The following is a 22,368-nucleotide window of genomic DNA, read 5'->3' on the forward strand; positions in this document are numbered from 1 at the left end:
TTGTTTGGGACTCTCTGGGCTTGTGTGACTTTTTTCTTCCCCACCTCAGGGAAGTTTTCTGATATTATTTCCTCGAATAGGTTTTCTAATCCTTGTTCATCTTTCTGTTGTTCTGGCACCCCTATTATTCGTATGTTGTTTCGTTTCATGTTGTCCCAAAGCTCCCTTAGGCTCTTCTCCTGTCTTTTAATTTTTTTCTCCAATTGCAGTACATTTTGGGTGTGTTTTGCTTCCTTGTCTTCTAATTCACTAATTCGGTCCTCCGCTTCTGCTAGTCTACTGTTGATACTTTCAATGGTGTTTTTTATTGCAGCTATATCACTCTTCATTTCTTCTTGGGTCTTAAGTTGTGGATTTTTTCATCTGATTCTTCTTGCTTCTTCCATATGTTATTGATTTTTTTCATCTGTTTCTTCTTGCTTCTGGCATAGTTAGTTGACTTTTTCATCTGTTTCTTCTTGCTTATTGTAGAAGTTGTTGATTTTTTCCTCCATCCTGTTTATGCACTCTATGACCCTTATTCTGAATTCTTTTTCTGTCATGTTGCATACCTCTGTATTACTTAGCTGCTTTTCTGGAGAGTCCTCCTTCTCTTTCCTTTGGGGGTTTCTTTGTCTCCCCATGTTTGATTTCACTGACATATCTAGACGTTGAGTCGTACAGTGGCTGCTCCCTGGGTGGCAGTGACTCCTTGGTCTGTGGTTGCTCTTCGGGCGGTTGCGGTAGCAGCTGCTCTTCAGTTGGCAGCAGCTCCTCTGGTGGGTGCTGTTCACAGCTGTGGTGGCTCTTCTGGCTGGTGGGGGGAGCTTTCACGTACAGCTGCTGTTCCTCAGCAGATGGTGTGGTGCTCAGGAGGCTGCTGTTGCTTGGATCTGCTGAGTTGATTTAAAGGCACAAAGTACAACACAACAAGGCACCACGTACCAGGCACTAAACACAAATATATTCACGATACTAATAACCCCAAATAAAGGTGACCACCCGAATTAAGAGCATTAGGGGATAAGGAAGAAGGAAGAGAAAAAGATAAAAGAGAAAAAAGAAAAGAAAAGTAGGGACCAAAAAAAGGAGTGCAAAAATGAAATTGGGAAAAAGGAGGGGGGAAAATAAAAGCGAGAAAAGAAAAGAAAAAAAAAGAGAGAATGAAGTGGAAGAGGGGAAGAGACTTTTCATATGAGGAGAATACTCCTATAGAACCGCCACTAATCCCAACAAATTCCAGCAACAGCTCCCTGGAGATGAATGCAAACTAGAAACAACCAATAATATAATGATGAAGCCGAAACCGGTTTGGCTCAGTGGATAGAGCGTCGGCCTGAGGACTGAAAGGTCCCAGGTTCGATTCCGGTCAAGGGCATGTACCTGGGTTGCGGGCATATCCCCAGTAGGAGATTCGCAGGAGGCAGCTGATCGATGTTTCTCTCTCATTGATGTTTCTAACTCTCTATCTCTCTCCCTTCCTCTCTGTAAAAAATCAATAAAATATATTTAAAAAATATATATATAATGATGAAAATAGAATGGAGAACTCAAATCCCAAAATAAAATAAAGAGAAAATAAAATGGCACTTTAAAAAATGGTAAAATGGTAGCAGCAATAATACTGGTTAAAAATAAGAAGGTAGTAATTAAAAGGGTAAAATCAGGTGATGGGAAAAAGAAGAAAAAAAAAAGAAGAAAAAATTGGTTTCTTAGTTAAAAGGTGAAAAAAGAAAAAATTTGCAATAGTGAAGGTCCTTCGGTTCTTCTATTCTTCAGTCTGGCTCACCTTAGTCCTGCCAGGAATTCAGGAGAGTGTTGAGTTTCCCTGCAATACACTGTTCCTCTGTGTTGTAAACCACAGTCCTTATTTTAAAGCAGGCCGTATTTGTTTCCCAGACTGCCTTATTTTGTGTTTAGCAAAGAATCAGTTTGTGGCTCAGCCTCTGGGTGGCAGTGTTCTGGGGTTGGCCTCTGAGGCTATACGGCTTCTCTATTGCACTTAAAACTGATTTGGGGAGGTCCACTATCCAGAGCTGGTTCCTATATAGTTACCCGCTCTTTGTTGTTGCTGGGATTCTAGAGAATCTTAAAAGCAGCAACAGAAACAAACTCAGTTACCTACAAGGGAGTACCCATACGACTGTCAGCCGATTTCTCAACAGAAACTTTGCAGGCCAGAAGGGAGTGGCAAGAAATATTCAAAGTGATGAATACCAAGAACCTACAACCAAGGTTACTTTATCCAGGAAAGCTATCATTCAGAATTGAAGGTCAGATAAAGAGCTTCACAGATAAGGAAAAGCTAAAGGAGTTCATCACCACCAAACCAGGATTATATGAAATGCTGAAAGGTATCCTTTAAGAAGAGGAAGAAGAAAGAAAAGGTAAAGATACAAATTATGAACAACAAATATGCATCTATCAACAAGTGAATCTAAAAATCAAGTGAGTAAATATGATGAACAGAATAAACTGATGAATATAATAGAATCAGGGGCATAGGAAGGGAGTGGACTGACTATTCTGGGGGGGGGAAAGGGGTGTGGGGGATGCGGGAAGAGACTGGACAAAAATCGTACACCTATGGATGAGGACTGGGAGGGGTGGTAAGGGCAGAGGTTGGGGTGGGAACCAGGTGGAGGGGAGCTATGGGGGGAAAAAAGAGGAACAACTGTAATAACCTGAACAATAAAGATTTAATTTAAAAAAAAATGTAAAAAAATAAAATAAATAGAATAAAAAAAAATAAAAAGATAGTGTAAGTTTTTGGTCATTTGTTTTAAAGATCCACTTTGAAAGCATGCCTTTGAAACTGCATAGGCACCGTCCTGCCCAATGAATTCAGGCCATCTCCTTCAATTTCAGCCCTCTGTAGCTAGCTGCAGAGTTAGATGCAGCCTAATGAGGCCTGCTTGGCAAAAAAAAAAATCCCTGAATTAAAATTAACATGCCTTTCCCATGAACTGCCATTACAAGGTGACAACTACAGTTTATTGGGGAAGGTCCCTTAGAATGCTGAGTGTAATGTACAGTAAGATGTTGCTGGGGCTTCCCTGCCGAATTCCCTTTTTTCCTTTATCGTTGTCCTAACCTTAGCTTCTTTCTCCCACCTGAGCCTAGCTGAGAAGACTAAATCATGGAGGTGAAATAACTTGCTCATGGTCATTTAGTGACAAAGTGGCGGAACTAGGCTGAACCCTGCTCTCTTCCCTCCCTGCTGAGGCTCCCTTGCTGGTTCCTCATATCCTTAGTACTGAGCCCAGACTACTCTATTGACTTTTAGAGCTCCTCACACATGGGCTTTGGTCTACCCATCTTTGTATCTTTCCCCTACTCACCATGTCCACCCTTAGCTGTGTTCCACTGGTTTGCCTTCTTGCTCCCCTCATGTACCCAATTTATTTTACCTCTGTGCCTTTTCTCATGTCAATTCAGTACTTTGGCCTGGAAGGCCCGCCCACCCCTCTGCCCTGTTGTTTTAATTCTTAACCCAGAAGACTGTGTTTATATCATATGTCTTCTATGAAGCACTTCCTGCTGTTCCAATCCCTTTTTTTCTGGAATTTCTATAGTTAGTTTGCACTATAGTTCAGCTCTTGGTTCTTCCCTCTGTGATCATCTTATCTCCTTAACTGGATTGTGATTTTTGTTGTTGTTGTTAATCCTCACCCAAGGGTATTTTCTCCTATTTTTAAGAGAGAATGGAAGGTTGGGGGAGAGAGTGATTGATTGCCCCCCGCACCCCAACCGGGGATCAAACCTGCAGCTCTTCGGTCCACGGGCCCATGCTCTAACCACTGAGCCATGTTGGCGAGGGCAGATTGTAACTTTCTTAAAGGCAGGGACTACATGCAGTTAATGTCCCCCACAGAACACAATGCCCATGATAGGAACTCAAAAGTAATTACAAACTAAAATGGATGATTACTTGCTTTCAAACTTGAGCTTCTGTAAGTAAATGTCCCAATTTATATAAAAGCTCAGAATTTCCACTTGGCTTAAGAGTTGCCTTGATCCCTCCTGTGTTGTCCTACCTCAGGTCACCATTCTTCAGCTGCATCATGAAGAATGCTTTCCCCCCTGAATTCTCATACCTTAGTGCTGGTGCTTGCTGCAAGTACCAAGGATTATTGGATTCCGTTCCCAAGCCCTAAGGTGGGCTTCCTAGATTGTGGTGGAGGGAACCCTGATTGGAAGGGCACCCTGTACTGACTTTCTGTATTGTGTCCCAGACTATACCATTCTGGACTGCATTTACAGTGAGGCGAAGCAGACCTACTACATTCTGGATGTGATGTGCTGGCGGGGCCACCCTTTTTATGACTGCCAGGTAAGGAACAATAATCTCCTCGTGTGTTCTGTTTTCTCCGTTTCTTGCATCTTTGAGTTTGTTTAAGTTAGCTTTTTTTTTTTAAATATGGAATGCTTCATGAATTTGCAGGTCATCCTTGCACAGGGGTCATGCTAATCACTGTATCGTTCCAGTATTAGTATATGTGCTGCTGAAGCAAGCACAATATAGTAAATTCTTGAGGGGAGGAAAGATAGAAACAGGGCAGAAGGGTAGGCTAGGACTTGTATAAGTTGCAGCTGCCCCCTGCTCTCTCCAGAGTCTTGGGAGGATTGTTGTCAGCGAAGATTGTAGGTGAAGGGAATGCCTTTGATCAAAATAGAGAAGGTGAAATGTAAGACATCATCTAGTAGACTCTTGCAGAAAGTCAGTACAGGGGAAAAAGAACAATTGTATATAAAAAAATGGGAATAAGTACATACTATCAACAATCATTTTAAATGCAAATGGACTAAGTGCTCCAATAAAAAGACATAAGGTAGCCCTAGCTGATTTGGCTTAGTGACTAGAGTGTTGGCATGCAGACTTGAAAGGTCCCAGGTTTGATTCCAGTCAAGGGCATGTACCGTGGTTGCAGGCTCTTCTCTGGCCCGAGTCCTGCTCAGAGCAGGTACAGGAGGCAACCAATCTATGTGTTTCTCTCACATCAATGTTTCTCTCTGTCTTTCCCTGTCTCTTCTACTCTTTCTAAAAAATTGATGGAAAAATATCCTTGGGTGAGGATTAAAAAAAAAAAAAAAGACAAAAGGTATCTGAGTGGATAATAAAATAAGATCCAGCCCTAGCCGGTTTGGCTCGGTGGATAGAGCGTTGGCTTGCGGACTCAAGGGTCCCATGTTCGATTCCGGTCAAGGGCATGTACCTTGGTTGCAGGCACGTCCCCAGTGGGGAGTGTGCAGGAGGCAGCTGATCGATGTTTTTCTCTCATTGATGTTTCTTTTTTTTTTTTTTTAATATATTTTATTGATTTTTTACAGAGAGGACGGGAGAGAGATGGAGAGTCAGAAACATCGATGAGAGAGAAACATCGATCAGCTGCCTCCTGCACATCTCCCACTGGGGATGTGCCCGCAACCCAGGCACATGCCCCCGACCGGAATCGAACCTGGGACCTTTCAGTCCGCAGGCCGACGCTCTATCCACTGAGCCAAACCGGTTTTGGCTCATTGATGTTTCTAACTCTCTATCTCTCTCCTTTCCTCTCTGTAAAAATTCAATAAAATATATATTTTTTAAAAAAGAGCCATACATACACTGTCTGCAAGACCCTTTTCCAATTGAAAGATACACAAACTGAAAGTAAAGGGGTGGAAAAAGATTTTTTTTAAATATATTTTTATTGATTAAAGAGAGGAAAGGAGAAGGGAGAGAGAGATAGAAATATCAGTGATGAAAAAGAATCATTGATCGGCTGCCTCCTGCACACTACACACTTGGGATTGACCCCACAACCCGGGGATGTGCCCTGACTGGGAATTGAACCATGACCTGCTGGTTCAGTTGTCAATGTTCAACCACTGAACCACACTGGCCTGGCAGAAAAATATGTTTTAGGCAAATGCAAATGAAAAAAAAATAGCTGGCATAACAATACTTCTATCATATAAAATAGACTTTAAAACAAAGGCTGTAATAAGAGACAAAGAAGGAAACCTTATGATGATAAAGGGATTTATCCAATAAGAGGATATAATACTTGTAAACATTTATGCAACCAACATAGCAGCACCTACTATATGAAGCAAAAATTGACAGACCTTAGCTTCTCTAAGGAAGAGATCAACAGAATTACAGTCATAGAAGGGGACTTTAACACTCCATCATCATCCAAAGCAATCTATAGATTGATCTTCCAGAAAGACAATCAACAAGGAAAGCAGCCTGAAAGGACATATTAAACCAGCTGGATTCAATTTATATTTTTAGAGCATTTCACTTCAAAGTAGTAGAATATACATTCTTTTCAAGTGCTTTTGAAACATTTTTCAGGATAGATCACATGTTAAGCCAGAAAACAGTTCTCAATGAACTTAAGAAGATTGAAATCAAATAAAGCATCAAATCAAGATCAAGGAAAGAAACAAAAGTTATCTTGAGACAAATGAAAATGAAAACACAACAACCCAAAGTCTATGGGACACATTAAGTAAAAGTCCTAAGAGGAAAATTCATTGCAGTACAGGCCTACCTCAAGAACCAAGAAAAAAATCTCAAAGTCTAACTTTGCAATTCAAGGAGCTAGGAAAAGAACAAGATACAGACCCCAAAGTGAGTAGAAGGAAGGAAATAATAATGATGAGAGTGGAAATAAATCAAAAATAGTCTAAAAAAGGTTTCAAGAGCTGATTCTTTGAAAAGATAAACAAGATGGATAATCCTTTAACCGGGCTCTTCAAGAATAAAAGAGTAGCCCATCCAGTGTGGCTCAGTAGTTGAAAGTCAACCTTTGAACTAGGAGGTCACAGTTCAATTCCTGGTCAGGGTACATGCCCAGGTTGCAGTAGGGGGCGTGCAGGAGGCAGCCGATCAGTGATTCTCTCTCATCATTGATGTTTCTATCTCCCTCTCTGCCTTTCTGAAATCAATACCCTTTTTTTTTTTTAAGAAAAGAGCCCGCCCTAGCTGGTTTGGCTCAGTGGATAGAGCGATGGCCTGTGGACTGAAGGGTTCCCAGTTTGATTCTGGTCAAGGGCACATGCCCAGATTGTGGGCTTGATCCCCAGTAGGGGGCATGCAGGAGGCAGCCAATCAATGATTCTCTCTCATCATTGATGTTTCTCCCTCTCCCTTCCTCGCTGAAGTCAATAAAAATGCAAATAAATAAATAAATAATAATAAGGAAGGATGGAAGGAAGGAAGGAAGGAAAGAAAGAAGAAAAGAAAAAAGCCCTGGTCAGTTGGTTGGAGCATCGTCCCATACACCAAAAGGTGGGTTTGATTCCCAGTCAGGGCACGTATCTAGGTTGTGGGTTCTTTTCCAGGTTGGAGTGTGTAAGGGAGGCAACTGATCTGTTTCTCCCCATGACCCCCATCTTTGTTCTGTAATCAATAAAAAACATGTGTTTGGGTGATTTTAAAAGAATAAAAAGAGAGTACCCAAATAAATAAAATCAGAAATGAAAGTGACAACTGACACCATAGAAATACAAAGAATTATAAAAAAAATACTACAAAAAATTACATTCCAACAAATTGGACAATCTGGAAGAAATGAATAAATTTCTAGAAACATACAATCTTCCAAGACTGAATCAAGAAAAAGCAGAATATCTGAACATACCAATTACTACCAACTGAAACCAAATCAGTAATCAAAAAACTCTCAACAAATACAAGCTCTAAACCGGTTGGCTCACAAGTGAGTTTTATCAAACATTCAAAAAATTAACACCTATTCTCCCAAGCTCATTTTATGAGGATGTGAATACCATCATTTCCACCCTGATGAAGACATTACAAAAAGGATATGTATAGACCATTATCTGTGACGAACATAGGTGCAAAAATCCTCAACAAAATTTTAGCAAACTGAATTCAGCAATATATTCAAAAGATTTTTTTAATGACCAAGTGGGATTTATTGCTAGGATGCAAAGTTGGTTCAATATCTTCAAATCAGTAAACATGATACAACCTCATATCATCATATTAACACATGCAGGAAAGGCAAATGAGCCTTGGCTAGGTAGCTCGCTTGACTAGTACCATCCCAATATGCCAAGGTTGCGGGTTCAATCTCCATTAGGGCATATGCAAAAACAACCAATGAATGCATAAATAAGTGCAACAACAAATCAATATTTCTCTTTCTGTCTCTTCCTTCCTCTTTCTCTAAAATCAATAAATAAAAAGGTCATTTGGCCGAAACCAGTTTGGCTCAGTGGGTAGAGCGTCGGCCTGCAGACTGAAGGGTCCCGGGTTCAATTCCGGTCAAGGGCATGTACCTCGGTTGCGGGCACATCCCCAGTGGGAGATGTGCAGAAGGCAGCTGATCGATATTTCTCTCTCATTGATGTTTCTAACTCTCTATCTCTCTCCCTCTCTGTAAAAAAATCAATAAAATATATTTAAAAAATAAAAAAAAGGTCATTTGACAAAATTCAGCAGTCTTTTATGATAAAAAGTCTCAGCCAAGTTGGAATAGAGGGAATGTACCTCAACACAATCAAGTCCATATATGACAAACCCACAGCTAACTTCATAGCCAATGGGGAAAAGTTAAAAGTGTTTTCTTTCAAACTAGGTGCACCACTTTTATTCAACATAATACTGGAACTCCTAGCCACATCAATCGGACAAGAAAATGAAATAAAAGGCATGCAAATTGGAAAGGGAGAAGTAAAGCTGTTGCACTGGCTGGGGTTGCACGGTTGCTCCCTGAGTCCATCGTCTCCCCCCCCCTCCCGTCCCCCCGTCCCCCGTCCTTCCCCCCGCCAGAATAGGTGTTAGGTGTTAATTTTTTATGCACCAAGGTTGTGAGTTTGGTCTCTGGTCAGGGTACATGCAAAAATCAACCAATTAATGCATAAATAAGTGAAACAACAAATCTGTATCTTCCTTCCTCTCCTATCAAAAAATTTTAAAAAAATTTTTAGCACCGAAAAAAAGAGAGAAGGAAATCTGTTGCTTCCTTCAGGAGCACACATACTAAAATGGAATGTTACAGAGATTAGCATGGCCTTTGGGCAAGGATGACATACAAATTCATCAAGCATTACATATTTGGAGGATTAAAAAGTACAAATTGGCAGTTACAAAATTGTCATGGGGATGTATAGTACAGAATAGGGAATATAGTGAATAATATAATAACTGGTATCAGATGGGTACTAGACATATCAGGGTGATCACTTCATAAGTTTCATAGATGATTAATAACTATGGCCCTTCTGAAGCTAATATAATGTATGTTGACTCTAATTAAAAAATAATTTTTTTATTTAAAAAAATATATTTTTATTGGTTTTTGGAGAGAGGAAGGGAGAGAGAGAAAAACATTGATGGAGACATTGAGCAGCTGCCTCCTTCATGGCCCCTACCAGGAATTGAGTTGGCAACCTTTGGGTGCACAGGACAACACCCAACCAACTGAGCCACCTCAGCCAGGGCAAAGAAAAATTTTCATTTTAAAAGTGAAGTAAAGAGAACCAAGATGGTGGCATAGGTAAACACCTGTACTTTCTGCCTCTCACAACCACATCAAAATTACAACTAAAAGACAGAACAACTATCATCCAGAACCACGGGAAAGCTGGCTGAGTGGAAGTACTACAACCAGAGAGGTAAAGAAGAAAGCTCACTGAGACTGGTAGGAAGTGCAGAGGCACGGAACGGGCTGGCGCCCAGGTGTGCTGCTTTTTTAATTGGGAGGGAGATACAAACTCCTGCTTGCTCTGAACTCTAGTTCTAGGCGAGACTCTGGGGGACCCAGACACATATGGGGGGAAACTGGAGTATCTGGCATCAGGGCAGGAACGCGAGGGTGGTTTTCTTTCAGATGGAGGTGCTCACAGCAGTCATTGTTCCTGCGCTGGGACCTCTGTGGTGCAGGGCTGACTGGCAGCCATTGCTGTTTGCTCTGCCCTGGTGATTCCCTGAGACCCCCACCCACCCAATTTATAACCTCACCCAAGCTGTGTGCAGAGGCTTTTGCATATGAATGGCCTGCCCTTTCTCAGCCTAAAACCTGTCAAACAGGCAGCAGCTGGGTCAGGGAGCCCATAAGCTATCATAAGAAGGCCCAAGGCCAGTAGCAGCAGCCTGCCTTGCTTCACAGCTGGGCCTCGTCTGGGCACTTCCAAACCTGATACAAAGAGGAGGAATCTGCAGATCTCTCTGTAGCTCCTGCTGGGTGGCCCCAGGAAGTGGCTGACTTTGCACCTCCTTGGAGATCCAAGAGCCAGTGTACCCAGTGGTCAGTGTGAGACCATACCAGATTACAACTGTTCACATCCTTAAGCGACACACTCAAGGGGCAGACTCAGTGAGCACCAAAGCCCCACTGAAGCAAGGCCTGCCCCATAAGAATGTCTCCTGCACAGCAGCTCTTCCATTGTAGACACAGCTGGTTCTCACAGCCAATTGGCCTGCAGGTCAGTTCCTCCCAGTGACACCAACAGCAATCAAGGCTTAACTACAGCAAGACTGTGCACACAGCCCACAAAGGGGTGCACCAAGAGTGTCCACCTCAGGTGACTGGGGAGCATGAGCCCCTGAGCCCTATAGGACACCTACCACACAAGGCCACTCTATGAACTCAAGGAGACTTAGCAACTACCCAATACATAGAAACAAACACAGGAAGTAACCAAAATGTGGAGACAAAGAAATATGTCACAAATGAAAGAAATGGAAGAAAGCAAAATACTAGATATAGAGTTCTAAACCACAGTGATAAGGTTACTCAAGAATCTTCTAGAAACCTCTGAGAAACTTGGTGAGACCTTCAAGGATCTTAGTGAGAATGCCAAAAACATGGAAAAGGACCAGTCAGAAATTAAGCATACACTGACTGAAATAAAGAATAATATACAGAGATTCAACAGTAGACTAGAGGATCCTAGGAATCAAGTCAAAGATTTGGAATACAAGGAAGCAAAAAATACCCAACTGGAAGAGCAAAAAGAAAAATGAATCCAAAAATATGAAGATAGTGTAAGGAGTCTCTGGGACAACTTCAAGCGTACTAATATCCTAATTATGGGGGTGCCAGAAGAAGAGAGAGAGAGAGCAAGATATTGAAAACCAATTTGAAGAAATAATGACAGAAAACTTCCCCTACCTGGTGAAAGAAATAGACTTACACGTCCAGGAAGCGCAGAGAACCCCAAACAAAAGAAATCCAAAGAGGACCACACCAAGACACATCATAATTAAAATGCCAAGAGCAAAAGACAAAGAGAGAATCTTAAAAGCAGCAAGAGAAAAACAGTTACCTACAAGGGAGTACCCATACGACTGTCAGCTGATTTCTCAACAGAAACTATGCAGGCCAGAAGGGAGTGGCAAGAAATATTCAAAGTGATGAATGCCAAGAACCTACAACCAAGATTACTTTATCCAGCAAAGCTATCATTCAGAATTGAAGGCCAGATAAAGAGCTTCACAGACAAGAAAAAGCTAAAGGAGTTCATCACCACCAAACCAGTATTACATGAAATGTGAAGAGTATTCTTTAAAAAGAGGAAGAAGAAGAAAAAGGTAAAGATTAAAAATTATGGCCGAAACCGGTTTGGCTCAAGAGTGTCGGCCTGCGGACTGAAAGGTCCCAGGTTCGATTCCGGTCAAGGGCATGTACCTGGGTTGCGGGCACATCCCCAGTGGGAGGTGTGCAGGAGGCAGCTGATCGATGTTTCTCTCTCATCGATGTTTCTAACTCTGTATCTCTCTCCCTTCCTCTCTGTAAAAAATCAATAAAATATATATATATTTTTTAAAAAAGATAAAAATTTATGAACAACAAAGTGACAACAAGTACATATCTATCAACAAGTGAATCTAAAAATCAAATGAATAAAAAATCTGATGAACACAATAAACTGGTGAATGTAATAGAATCAGGGGCATGGAAAGGGAGCGGACTGACAATTCTCGGGGGGATGAGGGTATGGGGGGTTCCGGAAGAGATTTGACAAAGATCTTACACCTGTGGGCAAGGACAATGGGGGAGTGAGGGCCTGGGGTGGGGTGGGAACCGGTGGAGGGGAGCTATGGGGGGGAAAAAGAGGAACAACTGTAATAATCTGAACAATAAAGATTTTTTAAAAAATGAAGTAAAACTGTCATTTTTAATAGATGACATGATACTATACACATAGAACCCTAACAATTCCACCAAAAATCGATAGAAGAAAGAAATGGAAGAAGGTACAAATGAAGCATATATTGTGCTCATGGACAGGAAGAATTAACATCACTAAAGTGTCTATACTGTGCAAAGCACTCGAGGTTCTTTGCAGTCCTTATCAAAATAACAATGACATTTTTTACAGAAATAGAAGAAATAATTCTAAATTTATATGGAACCCAAAAAGGTACTAAAAGCCAAAGCCATCTTGAGAAGGAAATAACAAAGTTGGACATATCATGCTACCTGATATTAAACTATATTACAAGGTTATAGTAATCAAAATAACATGGTACTGGCATAAAAGCAGATTCATAGTTCAATGGAACAGAATAGAAAGCCCAGAAGTAAACCTAAACTCTATGGTCAATTAATCTATGATAAAGGAGGCAATATCAATTAGGGTAAAGATAGTGCAGTGGTCGGCAAACTCATTAGTCAACAGAGCCAAATATCAACAGTACAACGATTGAAATTTCTTTTGAGAGCCAAATTTTTTTTTTAATATATTTTATTGATTTTTTACAGAGAGGAAGGGAGAGAGATAGAGAGTCAGAAACATCGATGAGAGAGAAACATCGATCAGCTGCCTCCTGCACATCTCCTACTGGGGATATGCTCGCAACCCAGGTACATGCCCTTGACCGGAATCGAACCTGGGACCTTTCAGTCCGCAGGCCGACACTCTATCCACTGAGCTAAACCGGTTTTGGCGAGAGCCAAATTTTTTAAACTTAAACTATATAGGTAGGTACATTGTTATTAACTTAATTAGGGTACTCCTAAGGCTTAGGAAGAGCCACACTCAAGGGACCAAAGAGCCGCATGTGGCTCTCGAGCCACAGTTTGCCAACCACTGAGATAGTGTATTCAGTAAATGGTGTTGGGAAAACTGGACAGATATGTGCAAAAAGTGAAACTAGACCACCTTCTTAATCCATTTTGATTTTATTCTTGTATATGGTTTAAAGACTTAAATGTAAGACTCAGAATCATAAAAGTTTTTTTTTTTAAATGTTTTATTTTTAATTGATTTTTAGAGGTTGGGGAAAGGAGAGCGATAGAAACATCAATGAGAGAGGAACATCATTGATCCGCTGCGTCCTGTACACCCCCAACTGGGGACCGAGCCTGCAACTCGGGCATGTGCCCTGACCGGGAATTGAACCATAATGTCTTGCTCAACCACTGAGCAACACCATCTGGGCAAACTAAAAAGTTTTTACACAGTAAAGGAAACAATCAACAAAAGAAAAAGACAGCCTACTGAATGGGAGACTATATTTGCCAATAATATATCTGATAAGGAGTTAATATCCAAAATTTATAAAGAACTCATAACTTAACACCAAAAATCAAACTACCCAATTAAAAAATGGGCAAAGGACCTAAATGGACATTTATTCAAAGAGGTCATACAGATGACCAATAGAAAGATGAAAAGATTCTCTACGTCACTAATCATCAGAGAAATGCAAATTAAAACCACAATGAGATATCTCATACTTGTCAGAATGACTATCCTCAAAAAGTCAGCAAACACCAAGAGTTGGGGAGGATGTGGAGAAAAGGGAATCCTTGTGCACTGTTGGTTGTATTGCAAATTGATGCAGCCACTTCGGAAAACAGTATGGAGGTTCCTCAGAAAATTAAAACTAGAACTACTTTGTTAACCAGCAATTCTGTCTTTATTTATTGGTAGAAATCCAAAACACTTAACTCTAAAAGATATATGCACCCCTATTTCCAACAGCAAGATATTAAGCAACCCAACTGCCCATCAGTAGATGATTGGATAAATAAGGTGAATCATGTACAAGGGCATATTAGCCATGAAAAAGAATGAAATCTTACCATTTGTTACAACATGGATGGACCTAGAAATAAAATAAGTCAGACTGGGAAAGGCAAATGATCTATGGTTTCATTTACATGTGGAATCTAAAGATCAAAATAAATGATCAAGGAGTACAGAAATAGATATAAAGAACAAACTGATGGTTGCTAGATGGGAGGAGGTTTGGGGGGCTGGTTTAAGAATGTGAAAGGATTAAGAATACAAATTGGCAGTTACAAAATAGTCATGGGGATATAAAGTACAGCCAATAATTTTATAGGGAATTTGTCAATAATTTTGTAATTATGTGTGGTGTTAGGTGGGTACTAAGACATTATAAATTGTATAAATGTCTAAACCTTATGCTATACGCCAGAACCAATATAAAATAATAGGGGATTTCAACTGTAATTGAAAAAAATAAATAAATGAAAGTTCTCAGACCTACTGAATGAGAAACTATTGGGGTGGATTATATTTTAATCAGCCTGTAGGTGCTCCTCATGTAGGCCAAGTGTGAGATTCATGGGTTATCACCATAGGCTATTTCTTTTTTGTTTTTTAGAGAGAGAACAGGAGAGGGAGAGAAAGAGAAACATCATCAACATTGATTGGCTGTCTCTTGCACACCCCCTGCTGGGGATGGAGCCAGAACCTGGGCATGTGCCCTGACCAGGAATTGAACTGGGGCCTCCTGGTGCATGGGTTGATGCTCAGCCACTGAGTCACACGAGCTGGGTAGGCTATTTCCTTCATGTCATTCCTCAAAGCTAGGTTTCATCTGCTCGGTGGTGGTACTTTGAAACTCTAACATGCTCCTCATTCTAACAATATTCTCCAGGACATGCATTACTAAGCAATCTTGAGCATTATGTCATTGAATTCCTTACATCTCTAAAAGGTAAGTACTCTTATTTCTAATCCTTTTGATATGGAATTTGAGAGCCACTGTTATGTACCTTGCCCAGGTGCAGAGCCAAACCTAAAACTCAGTAGTCTTAAATTCAGTCCAAACATATTTTCCTGTAATTCTGTTGAAGGATATTTTCTAACATGCATTTACAATATATGAATTTGGTAACTAAAACCACCTATTTTTTGTTTTAAACTTATCTTTTACCCTCCAACTATTTGCATTGATTTCAGAGAAGAAAAGAGAGGGAGAGAGAGATAGAAATATCAATGATGAGCCCTAGCCGGTTTGGCTCAGTGGATAGAGCGTTGGCCTGCGGACTGAAGGTCCCAGGTTCGATACCCATCAAGGACATATGTCCATGATGAGAGAGAATCATTGATCATCTGCCAACTGCATACCCACTACTGGGGACCCAACCTGCAACCCGGGCATGTGCCCTGATGGGAAATCGAACTTGTACTCTTGGTTCATGGGTCGATGCTCAACTACTGAGCCCCACCGGCTAGGCAAAACCACCTATGTTTTTATAATATAAAGAAAAGACTATGTTGTTGCTTTTTGGTTTCTGAAAGCTAAATAATGTAAGGAAAGAAAATGACATAAGTAAGTACAGTAAGGTTTATATCACTGATTCAGAGAATCAAGTAGTTTATGAGAAATTACAGCTATGTAGTAGTAGTTTCTAGTCCTCAGAATTAAAATAAAACAAAGGTCAACCTAATGTGATTTGGAGTTGTAGAGTCCTGTCTCTTAGTATTTTTTGTGTGCAACTAGGCAAGTGACGTAATGTCTTGGAGCCTCCGCCCTTTCACCTGTAGAATAGAGATAATGATAATACAACTCTCACAGCGTGGTTTTGGATTAATAAGATTATGTTTGTACAGTTCTTAGCTTGGAGCTGGACAATAGTAGGTCTTCCATAATAAATATTTGGTCTACTGCCATTAATAATACTACTGGATTTAAAAAAAAAAACACCTTCTTGCCTTCTTACTTCTCACACAACCCAATCAACATGGTGTTCAGGTGCTTCATGGAGGTTGCCTGGGTGGCCTACCTTTCCTTTGGGCCTCTTGCCACGAAGGTGCTCGAGATTATAGATATTATCCATCAGAACAGGGCTTTGGTTAATGGAACTTTCATTCAAGTAAGGAGACAGGTCATGACTTTCAAATGCATGCAGCTTACTGTCTTCATCCTCAAGTTCTCACATAGTGCCCGCCAGAAGTTTGCTTAACAAGCCTGGCAGCCACAAGATGGGCCAAGAAGATTTAAGCCAGAGAAAAGCAAGCCAAGATGACAGGTTTAATCATTGCAGAGTCATGAAGGTAAAGAAAATGAGGAACTGAATAATCAAGTTTGAAGTTAGAAACCTTTAAAAGGCAGTTCTGTCCTGGCCAGTGTGGATCATGGTTAGAGTGGCAGCCCATGAACCAAAGGGTCACGGGTTGATTCCTGGTCAAAGGCATATACCTGGGTTGCAGGTTCAATCCCTGGCTCCAGTTGGGGCACATGTGGGAGGCAACCAATGGATGTGTCTTTTTCACATAGATGTTTCTCTCCTTCTCCCTCCCCCACCTTCCTTACCCTCTCTAAAAATCAATGGAGAAACTATCCTCTACTGAGGATTAGCCAAAAAAAGGGGGGGGGGGTGGGGACACCTCTCCTGAAAGCTTCCTAAAAAGCACCTGCTGTTAAAGGTGGAGCTACAACTGCTTCTGCAAAGGTTCCAGCAAAAATGGTGGCCACTGGCCCTGGCCAGTGTGGCTCAGTTGGTTGGGTGTCATCACATGCCCAGAAAGGTTGCCAGTTCTATTCCCAGTCAGGGCACATGCCCGGGTTTTGGGCTCCATCCCTGGTGGAGGAGGGCATGCAGGAGGCAATCAATTGATGTTGTGCTCTTACATCAATGTTTCTTTCCCTTCCTCTCTCTCTCTAAAAATCAATAAACTATTCTTTAAAAAATAAAAGTGATCGCTACAGGCAAGATGGTTCCAGTCCAGAGAGTGTCTGCCTAGAAAGCTGTAGGCCAGAAGGCAGCACCTTGAAAAGCACAAGGGTCTGAAAGCACCTGCTACAAAGGCTTCTGGCAAGAAAGTGTGAGAACATAGAGGCTGTTACAAAAGTAATAAAGGTTATTTTTGACACGTTGGCAAATCTAAAGAAAAAAAGTGAAAGAAAAAATCTTCAAAGATTTTATAAATATCTTCCTGATCTGATGGCAGTGTTTTAAGGAAATGAGGGTAACGATAGAAGGGCTTAGGTCTTCATAAATCAGGTGGCTATTTAGAATGTGGCTTTTTGCTCCTATTAGAGTTTGAGATGAGCTGTGTTTTATCTTTGTCTTTTTTTTTGTGGCAGACTGATTTCCGATTCTACTGGATGCATTCAAAGTTACCAGAAGAAGAAGGACTGGGAGAGAACACCAAGCTCAATCCTGTAAGGCCTGGGATTAGGGTTGCAGAGTTCTTTATGTGGATTGGTTTGGAATGATCTATTATCTACATACAACCATTATAAATGAAATTCTTTAATTTTGAGATAGTACAGCATAACAGGAAGATTATAGGCTTAACAGTCATCCGGATCTGAATTCCAGTTTTGGCTTTAATAATTATTAGGCTAAGCTAAAAACATCACTTGGCCTTAGTTTCTTCATCTGTATAATAGGATTAATAATATCTGTTTTACAGGGTGGTTCTAAGAACTAAATGAGAAAAATATGTACGTCCTCCTAGCATAGTACTTATGGTAGGCTCTCAATAAATAGTGGTTGGTGTGAAATGCTAAAGTTCCCCAGTGATGCTAATATCACTGGCCCATGAACCACATTTTGATAACCTCTGCTCTTATATCTGAGCTGAGAGTAACTTCATCTAGTCAGTTCCCTCATTTTACAGATGAGAATATAGACTCAGAGAGGGGACTGCCTTCCCCAAGGTCCCACAGTACAGATGGTAGTTCAAGTGTGTTTGTTATCTGCTCAATGATAAAATATATGACAGCTATTTTGAGGACATTTAATAAGCCCTGTAGATTGGTATTTGCCTGGATTATTTACAACATTTTTTACGAATACTGGTATTTTTTTTTTATTTCAGAGAGGGGAGGGGAGAGGAGAGGGAGAGAGAGAGAGAAAGATCAATGATGAGAGAGAATCATTGATTGGCCGTCTTCTGCATGCCCCTCACTGGGTATCAAGCCCGAAACCTGGGTATGTGCCTTGCTTGACCAGGAATTGAATCACCATTTCCTGGTTCATAGGCTGATGCTCAACCACTGAGCTACAGTGGCCGGACTGCCTACATTCTTTTTCTCAATATATTTTTATTGATTTAAGAGAGGAAGGGAGAGGGAGGAGAGAGATAGAAACATCAGTGATGAGAGAGAATCATTGATCGGCTGTCTCCTGCACGCCCCACACTGGGGATTGAGCCCACAACCCGGGCATATGCCCTAACTGGGAATCGAACCGTGACCTCCTGGTTCATAGGTCAATGCTCAACCACTGAGCCATGCCAGCCAGCTCTTCTTTTCTTTCTTTCTTTTTTGTTTTTGTTGTTTTTTTGTTGCAACATTTTTAAAGGCAATTAGATAACAGTTACAGGACAATAAATGGGGTCAGTACTTCCAGTGATGTTATCAATAACATCCTGGAAAAACGTGTATTAAGAAAAGGGGGAGCATGGGAGCAGTTCTAGTGCTCTTACATGTATTATCTCATTGAATCCACACAACAACCTTATGAAGTTGATACTTTTATCCCATTTTACAGATGAGAAAATGAAATCATATAGAGATAAAATGATTGGCAGAGCTGGGAGTCAAAGCACTAGTTATACTGCTTTAGTCTAAAAATCCTTACTGCTAAAAGAAATACTGGTAAAAATAATAAATAAATAAATAAAATCCTTGCTGGTGTGAAAGAAGTTCAACTACTCCTTCATTAGGGGCAGTTGTCAGAGGGCTGGAAGAATAACATAATCCCTGGTTCTCAATCCTGACTATATGTTAAAATCACTGTCTGGGCTTCTTCCAGACCATTTCAGTCAGAATCTCAGGGTGGGGCCTGGGCATCAGTAATTTTTAAGAGTTCCCCAAGTGATTCTCCTGTATAAAGCAAGGTTGAGAACCACTGACCTAGTAATTCAGCATGTAGGTGGAGGGGAGGTAGCTGGGAAGGAAGAGACAAAAAACTTCTTTGATATAGCTTTTCAGTTGCTAGAATAGTATTATTTGTAATATGTACTAATTCTTTGTTCTAATTTATATTTTAGTTTAAATTTGTAGGGCTAAAGAATTTTCCTTGTACCCCTGAGAGCCTGTGTAAGGTGCTGTCGATGGATTTCCCTTTTGAGGTAACAAAGTCATTGTCTTTATTGTTCTGATGTGGTTTCAGGACACTGGAAAACTTGGTTACACAGTCTTAAGATATCTTTTGACTTTGCTATGTTAAAGCATCAGAAAAGGGCTGAGCCCTGACTGGTGTGGCTCAGAAGGTTGGTTGGAATGTCATCTTGGACACCAAAAAATTTCGGATTTGATTCCTTGTCAGAGTGCATGTGGGAGACAACCTATCGATGATTCTTTCTAGCCCCTCCCCACTTTCTTCTCTCTAAAATCTCTTTAAGAAAAAGAAAAGGGCTTGAAAGCTGATATCTAAGAAGGGATGTACTCACTGCCCTTCAGAGCCTCAGCTCCACCCTTCTACATAAATCAGAATGCCAGAGCTAGAAGGCCCTGAAAGGATACCTCATCTAACTCTCTCAATTTACAGATAGAGAAATTGAGGCCCAGATCAGGGTGAGGCTTTCATTCCTAGATTGTTCTTTGTTTGCCCCTTCCTGCTGTAAGCTTGAGAGCCAGGCCCTTTGTGTGACTGCCGTGGCTGGCTGTAAAGTAAAGGGACTTCTTTGACTGATGGACCACAGGAATGTAAACTTCTAATTCGTCTTTCCTAGAAAGAGCAAATGATCCCTGAGTATGTCAGTGATTGCTGAGCAGTGGCATGGGGCAGGTGACGAACTCATCCCAGTTTGTGTCCAGGACTTTCCCAGTCTTAGTGTTGAAAATCTCCCATTGTCAGCAGCTCTTCAGTCTTGAGCAGTCTTCTGTCATCCTTAGAACCTGCAGTTATCCTCTCCAGTCTCAATAAGCAAACTTTCCTTTGCCCAACATACCCTTTAAAATTCTGCCTAGTCACCTACAAGTCTTTGCTTGAACTGGATATATTTTGCAGAAGGGTCACAGCTTCCGGCGGTTGCCTTCATTTCTGGGAGTCAATTAAGAAGGCAGTAAGAACACCATCTTAATTTTTATTTATCTATTTTTGTTAATCCTCACCTGAGGATATTTTTTCCATTGCTTTTAAGAGAAAGAAGGGAGGGAGGGAGGGGAAGGGGAGTGGGGGGGAGAGAAAGAGAGAGAGAGAGAGAGAGAGAAACATTGATGTGACACTAACACATGGACTGGTTGCCTACCACACTCACCTGAGGAGTGAACTCAACCCAGGTACGTGAATCAAAACCAAGACCCTTCAGTGTTAGGGCTGATGCTCCAACTACTGTGCCACACTAATCAGGGTGGCTGCCATCTTTATTTTTACTTATAGCCCTTATACTATAAATAAAGTTACAGTAAATGCTTTTCTTTTTCTTTATTGTTTAAGGTATTACATATATGTCCTTATTCCCCAATGTCGTCCCCCCAACTCCTGCTCTCACCTCCCTGGTGTCTGTGTTCATTGGCTAGGCTTATATGCATGCATACAAGTCCTTTGGTTGATCCAGTAAATGCTTTTTAGAGATGAGTTGCTGACTCCCAGAAAAGAAAATTTGGGACTGTAGGAAATCTTACCATTAAGAAAAACCGAGTTCCTAGAACATAGCTTTCAACAATTTAGGGGAAAGAGTTAGGCAGCCAACAATGGCTTGGGGAGCATGGCTTCTTTTTGTTCTTAATAATGTATTTTTATTGATTTCAGAGGAAGGAAAAGGAGTCTGAGATAGAAACATCAATGGGTGAGAGAGAATCATTGATCGGCTGCCTCCTGCACATCCCCAACTGGGGATCAAGCCCACACCGGGCATGTGCCCTGACCAGGAATTGAACCATGACCTCCTGGTTTATAGGTCACTGCTCAACCACTGACCACACAGGTTTCCTCTGTGCTCAGCAGTCCAGCATCTCATATGGGCCTATCCAGTTCCCCTGCTTTGTTCCATGTGCAGAACACATAACCCACTATGAGATCTCTGGGTGGTGGGAGTGCATGGGTTTTGGGGAGAGGACTTGGGTTCAAGTTGAATTTCTACTTCATACTAACTGTGTTATTACAGAAGCCCCCCAGAACTTTGAGCCAGCCCCATCTCAAAAATATCCTCATGGTGGGTAAAAGGGTGAAGTAGTGGGTAGGGAAGCACACTATAAACAGGAATGTGCTACTTATGTTTTTTTATTTTCTAAAATTTAGTTTTCTAGGCCATTTCTTCATTTAGAGAAATTGCATGTGTGAGAAATGAGAACTCTTTCCTCTGGCAGTGACTCAGAAAAAGGATTTAAACCACTAGAGCTGCCCCGTGTGTCTAGGCTCTCCTAAAAACATGTGGCCTCAGAAGTCATTTTGATCCCTGGTCTCTTTTCTTATAGGTGGATGGACTTCTCTTCTACCACAAGCAGACCCACTATAGCCCTGGAAGCACTCCTCTGGTGGGCTGGCTACGCCCGTACATGGTGTCAGATATTCTTGGTGTGGCTGTGCCAGCTGGGGGCCCACTGACCACCAAGCCAGAGTATGCTGGGCACCAACTCCAGCAGATTATTGAGCACAAGAGGAACCAGAAGGAGGGCATGAAAGAGAAACCCACACATAAGGCCTTTGACAATGGGCACTATGAGCTGGAGCATCTATCCACCCCTGAGCTGAAGAGTGATCCCCACAGCTTGGACCAACTTGGGAGTCGCATGGAAAACTAAAGACAGCAGCCTCCTTTGGGTGTCACAGGAAGGTGCTTGGTTTCAGAACAAAGGTTGGGGAGGAGGACAGTGACGACAATAGGTGACTTCATTTTAGAGTGGACTTTCCAAAGCCACTCCAGCTGGAATCAGCTTAACTTGTGTAAAAAGTGTATCCCAGATCCACAATGTAAATATATGTGATTCTTAAAAAAGAACTTATGATTCTTTTTTTTTAAGGGCCTTTTTTATTAATAGGTGTACAGATCTAGCTTTCCTCAGGTACCCATGTGAATGTATCATTCAGCAAGATTGCTTTTATGGTTGAAAAGCCAAGAACTTGTGATTATTAAACCTTAGACAAGCTTAGACAGTCTTGAAACTCTCCCAACTGCCCCCCCCTCCTCCGTCCCCTCTCCCCTGTGCCCCAGTCTACCTAAACCATGACTGTTCAAGTCTTGGCCCATTTCATTCTGGTTTTA

General features: G+C 41.3%; 1 protein-coding gene, 1 non-coding gene and 1 pseudogene across 7 annotated transcripts in view; 2 read left to right on the top strand and 1 right to left on the bottom strand.

Moving 5' to 3' along the window:
* The window catches only part of SNUPN (snurportin 1), a 49,126-nt gene extending 27,022 nt beyond the window's left edge, over nucleotides 1–22,104 (top strand). For 5 of the 6 annotated variants that reach the window (XM_059656278.1, XM_059656270.1, XM_059656264.1 and 2 more), the window contains 4 exons: nucleotides 4,215–4,312; nucleotides 17,294–17,371; nucleotides 19,210–19,290; nucleotides 21,581–22,104. In XM_059656278.1, coding sequence (XP_059512261.1) covers nucleotides 4,215–4,312; nucleotides 17,294–17,371; nucleotides 19,210–19,290; nucleotides 21,581–21,907 — 584 coding nt within the window. In that variant the 3' untranslated portion in view covers nucleotides 21,908–22,104. The remainder of the gene's footprint in view (nucleotides 1–4,214; nucleotides 4,313–17,293; nucleotides 17,372–19,209; nucleotides 19,291–21,580) is intronic. The other variant, XM_059656287.1, reaches the window with a different exon arrangement.
* On the bottom strand, nucleotides 4,394–4,497 carry LOC132223994 (U6 spliceosomal RNA). Its single transcript, XR_009450573.1, has one exon. It is a non-coding gene; the product is annotated as a U6 spliceosomal RNA (small nuclear RNA).
* Nucleotides 8,959–9,059, top strand: LOC132224223 (U6 spliceosomal RNA; annotated as a pseudogene).
* Nucleotides 22,105–22,368: the final 264 nt, after the last annotated feature.

This window comes from Myotis daubentonii, chromosome 1, assembly GCF_963259705.1.
Source record: "Myotis daubentonii chromosome 1, mMyoDau2.1, whole genome shotgun sequence".
Lineage (NCBI taxonomy): Eukaryota > Metazoa > Chordata > Mammalia > Chiroptera > Vespertilionidae > Myotis > Myotis daubentonii.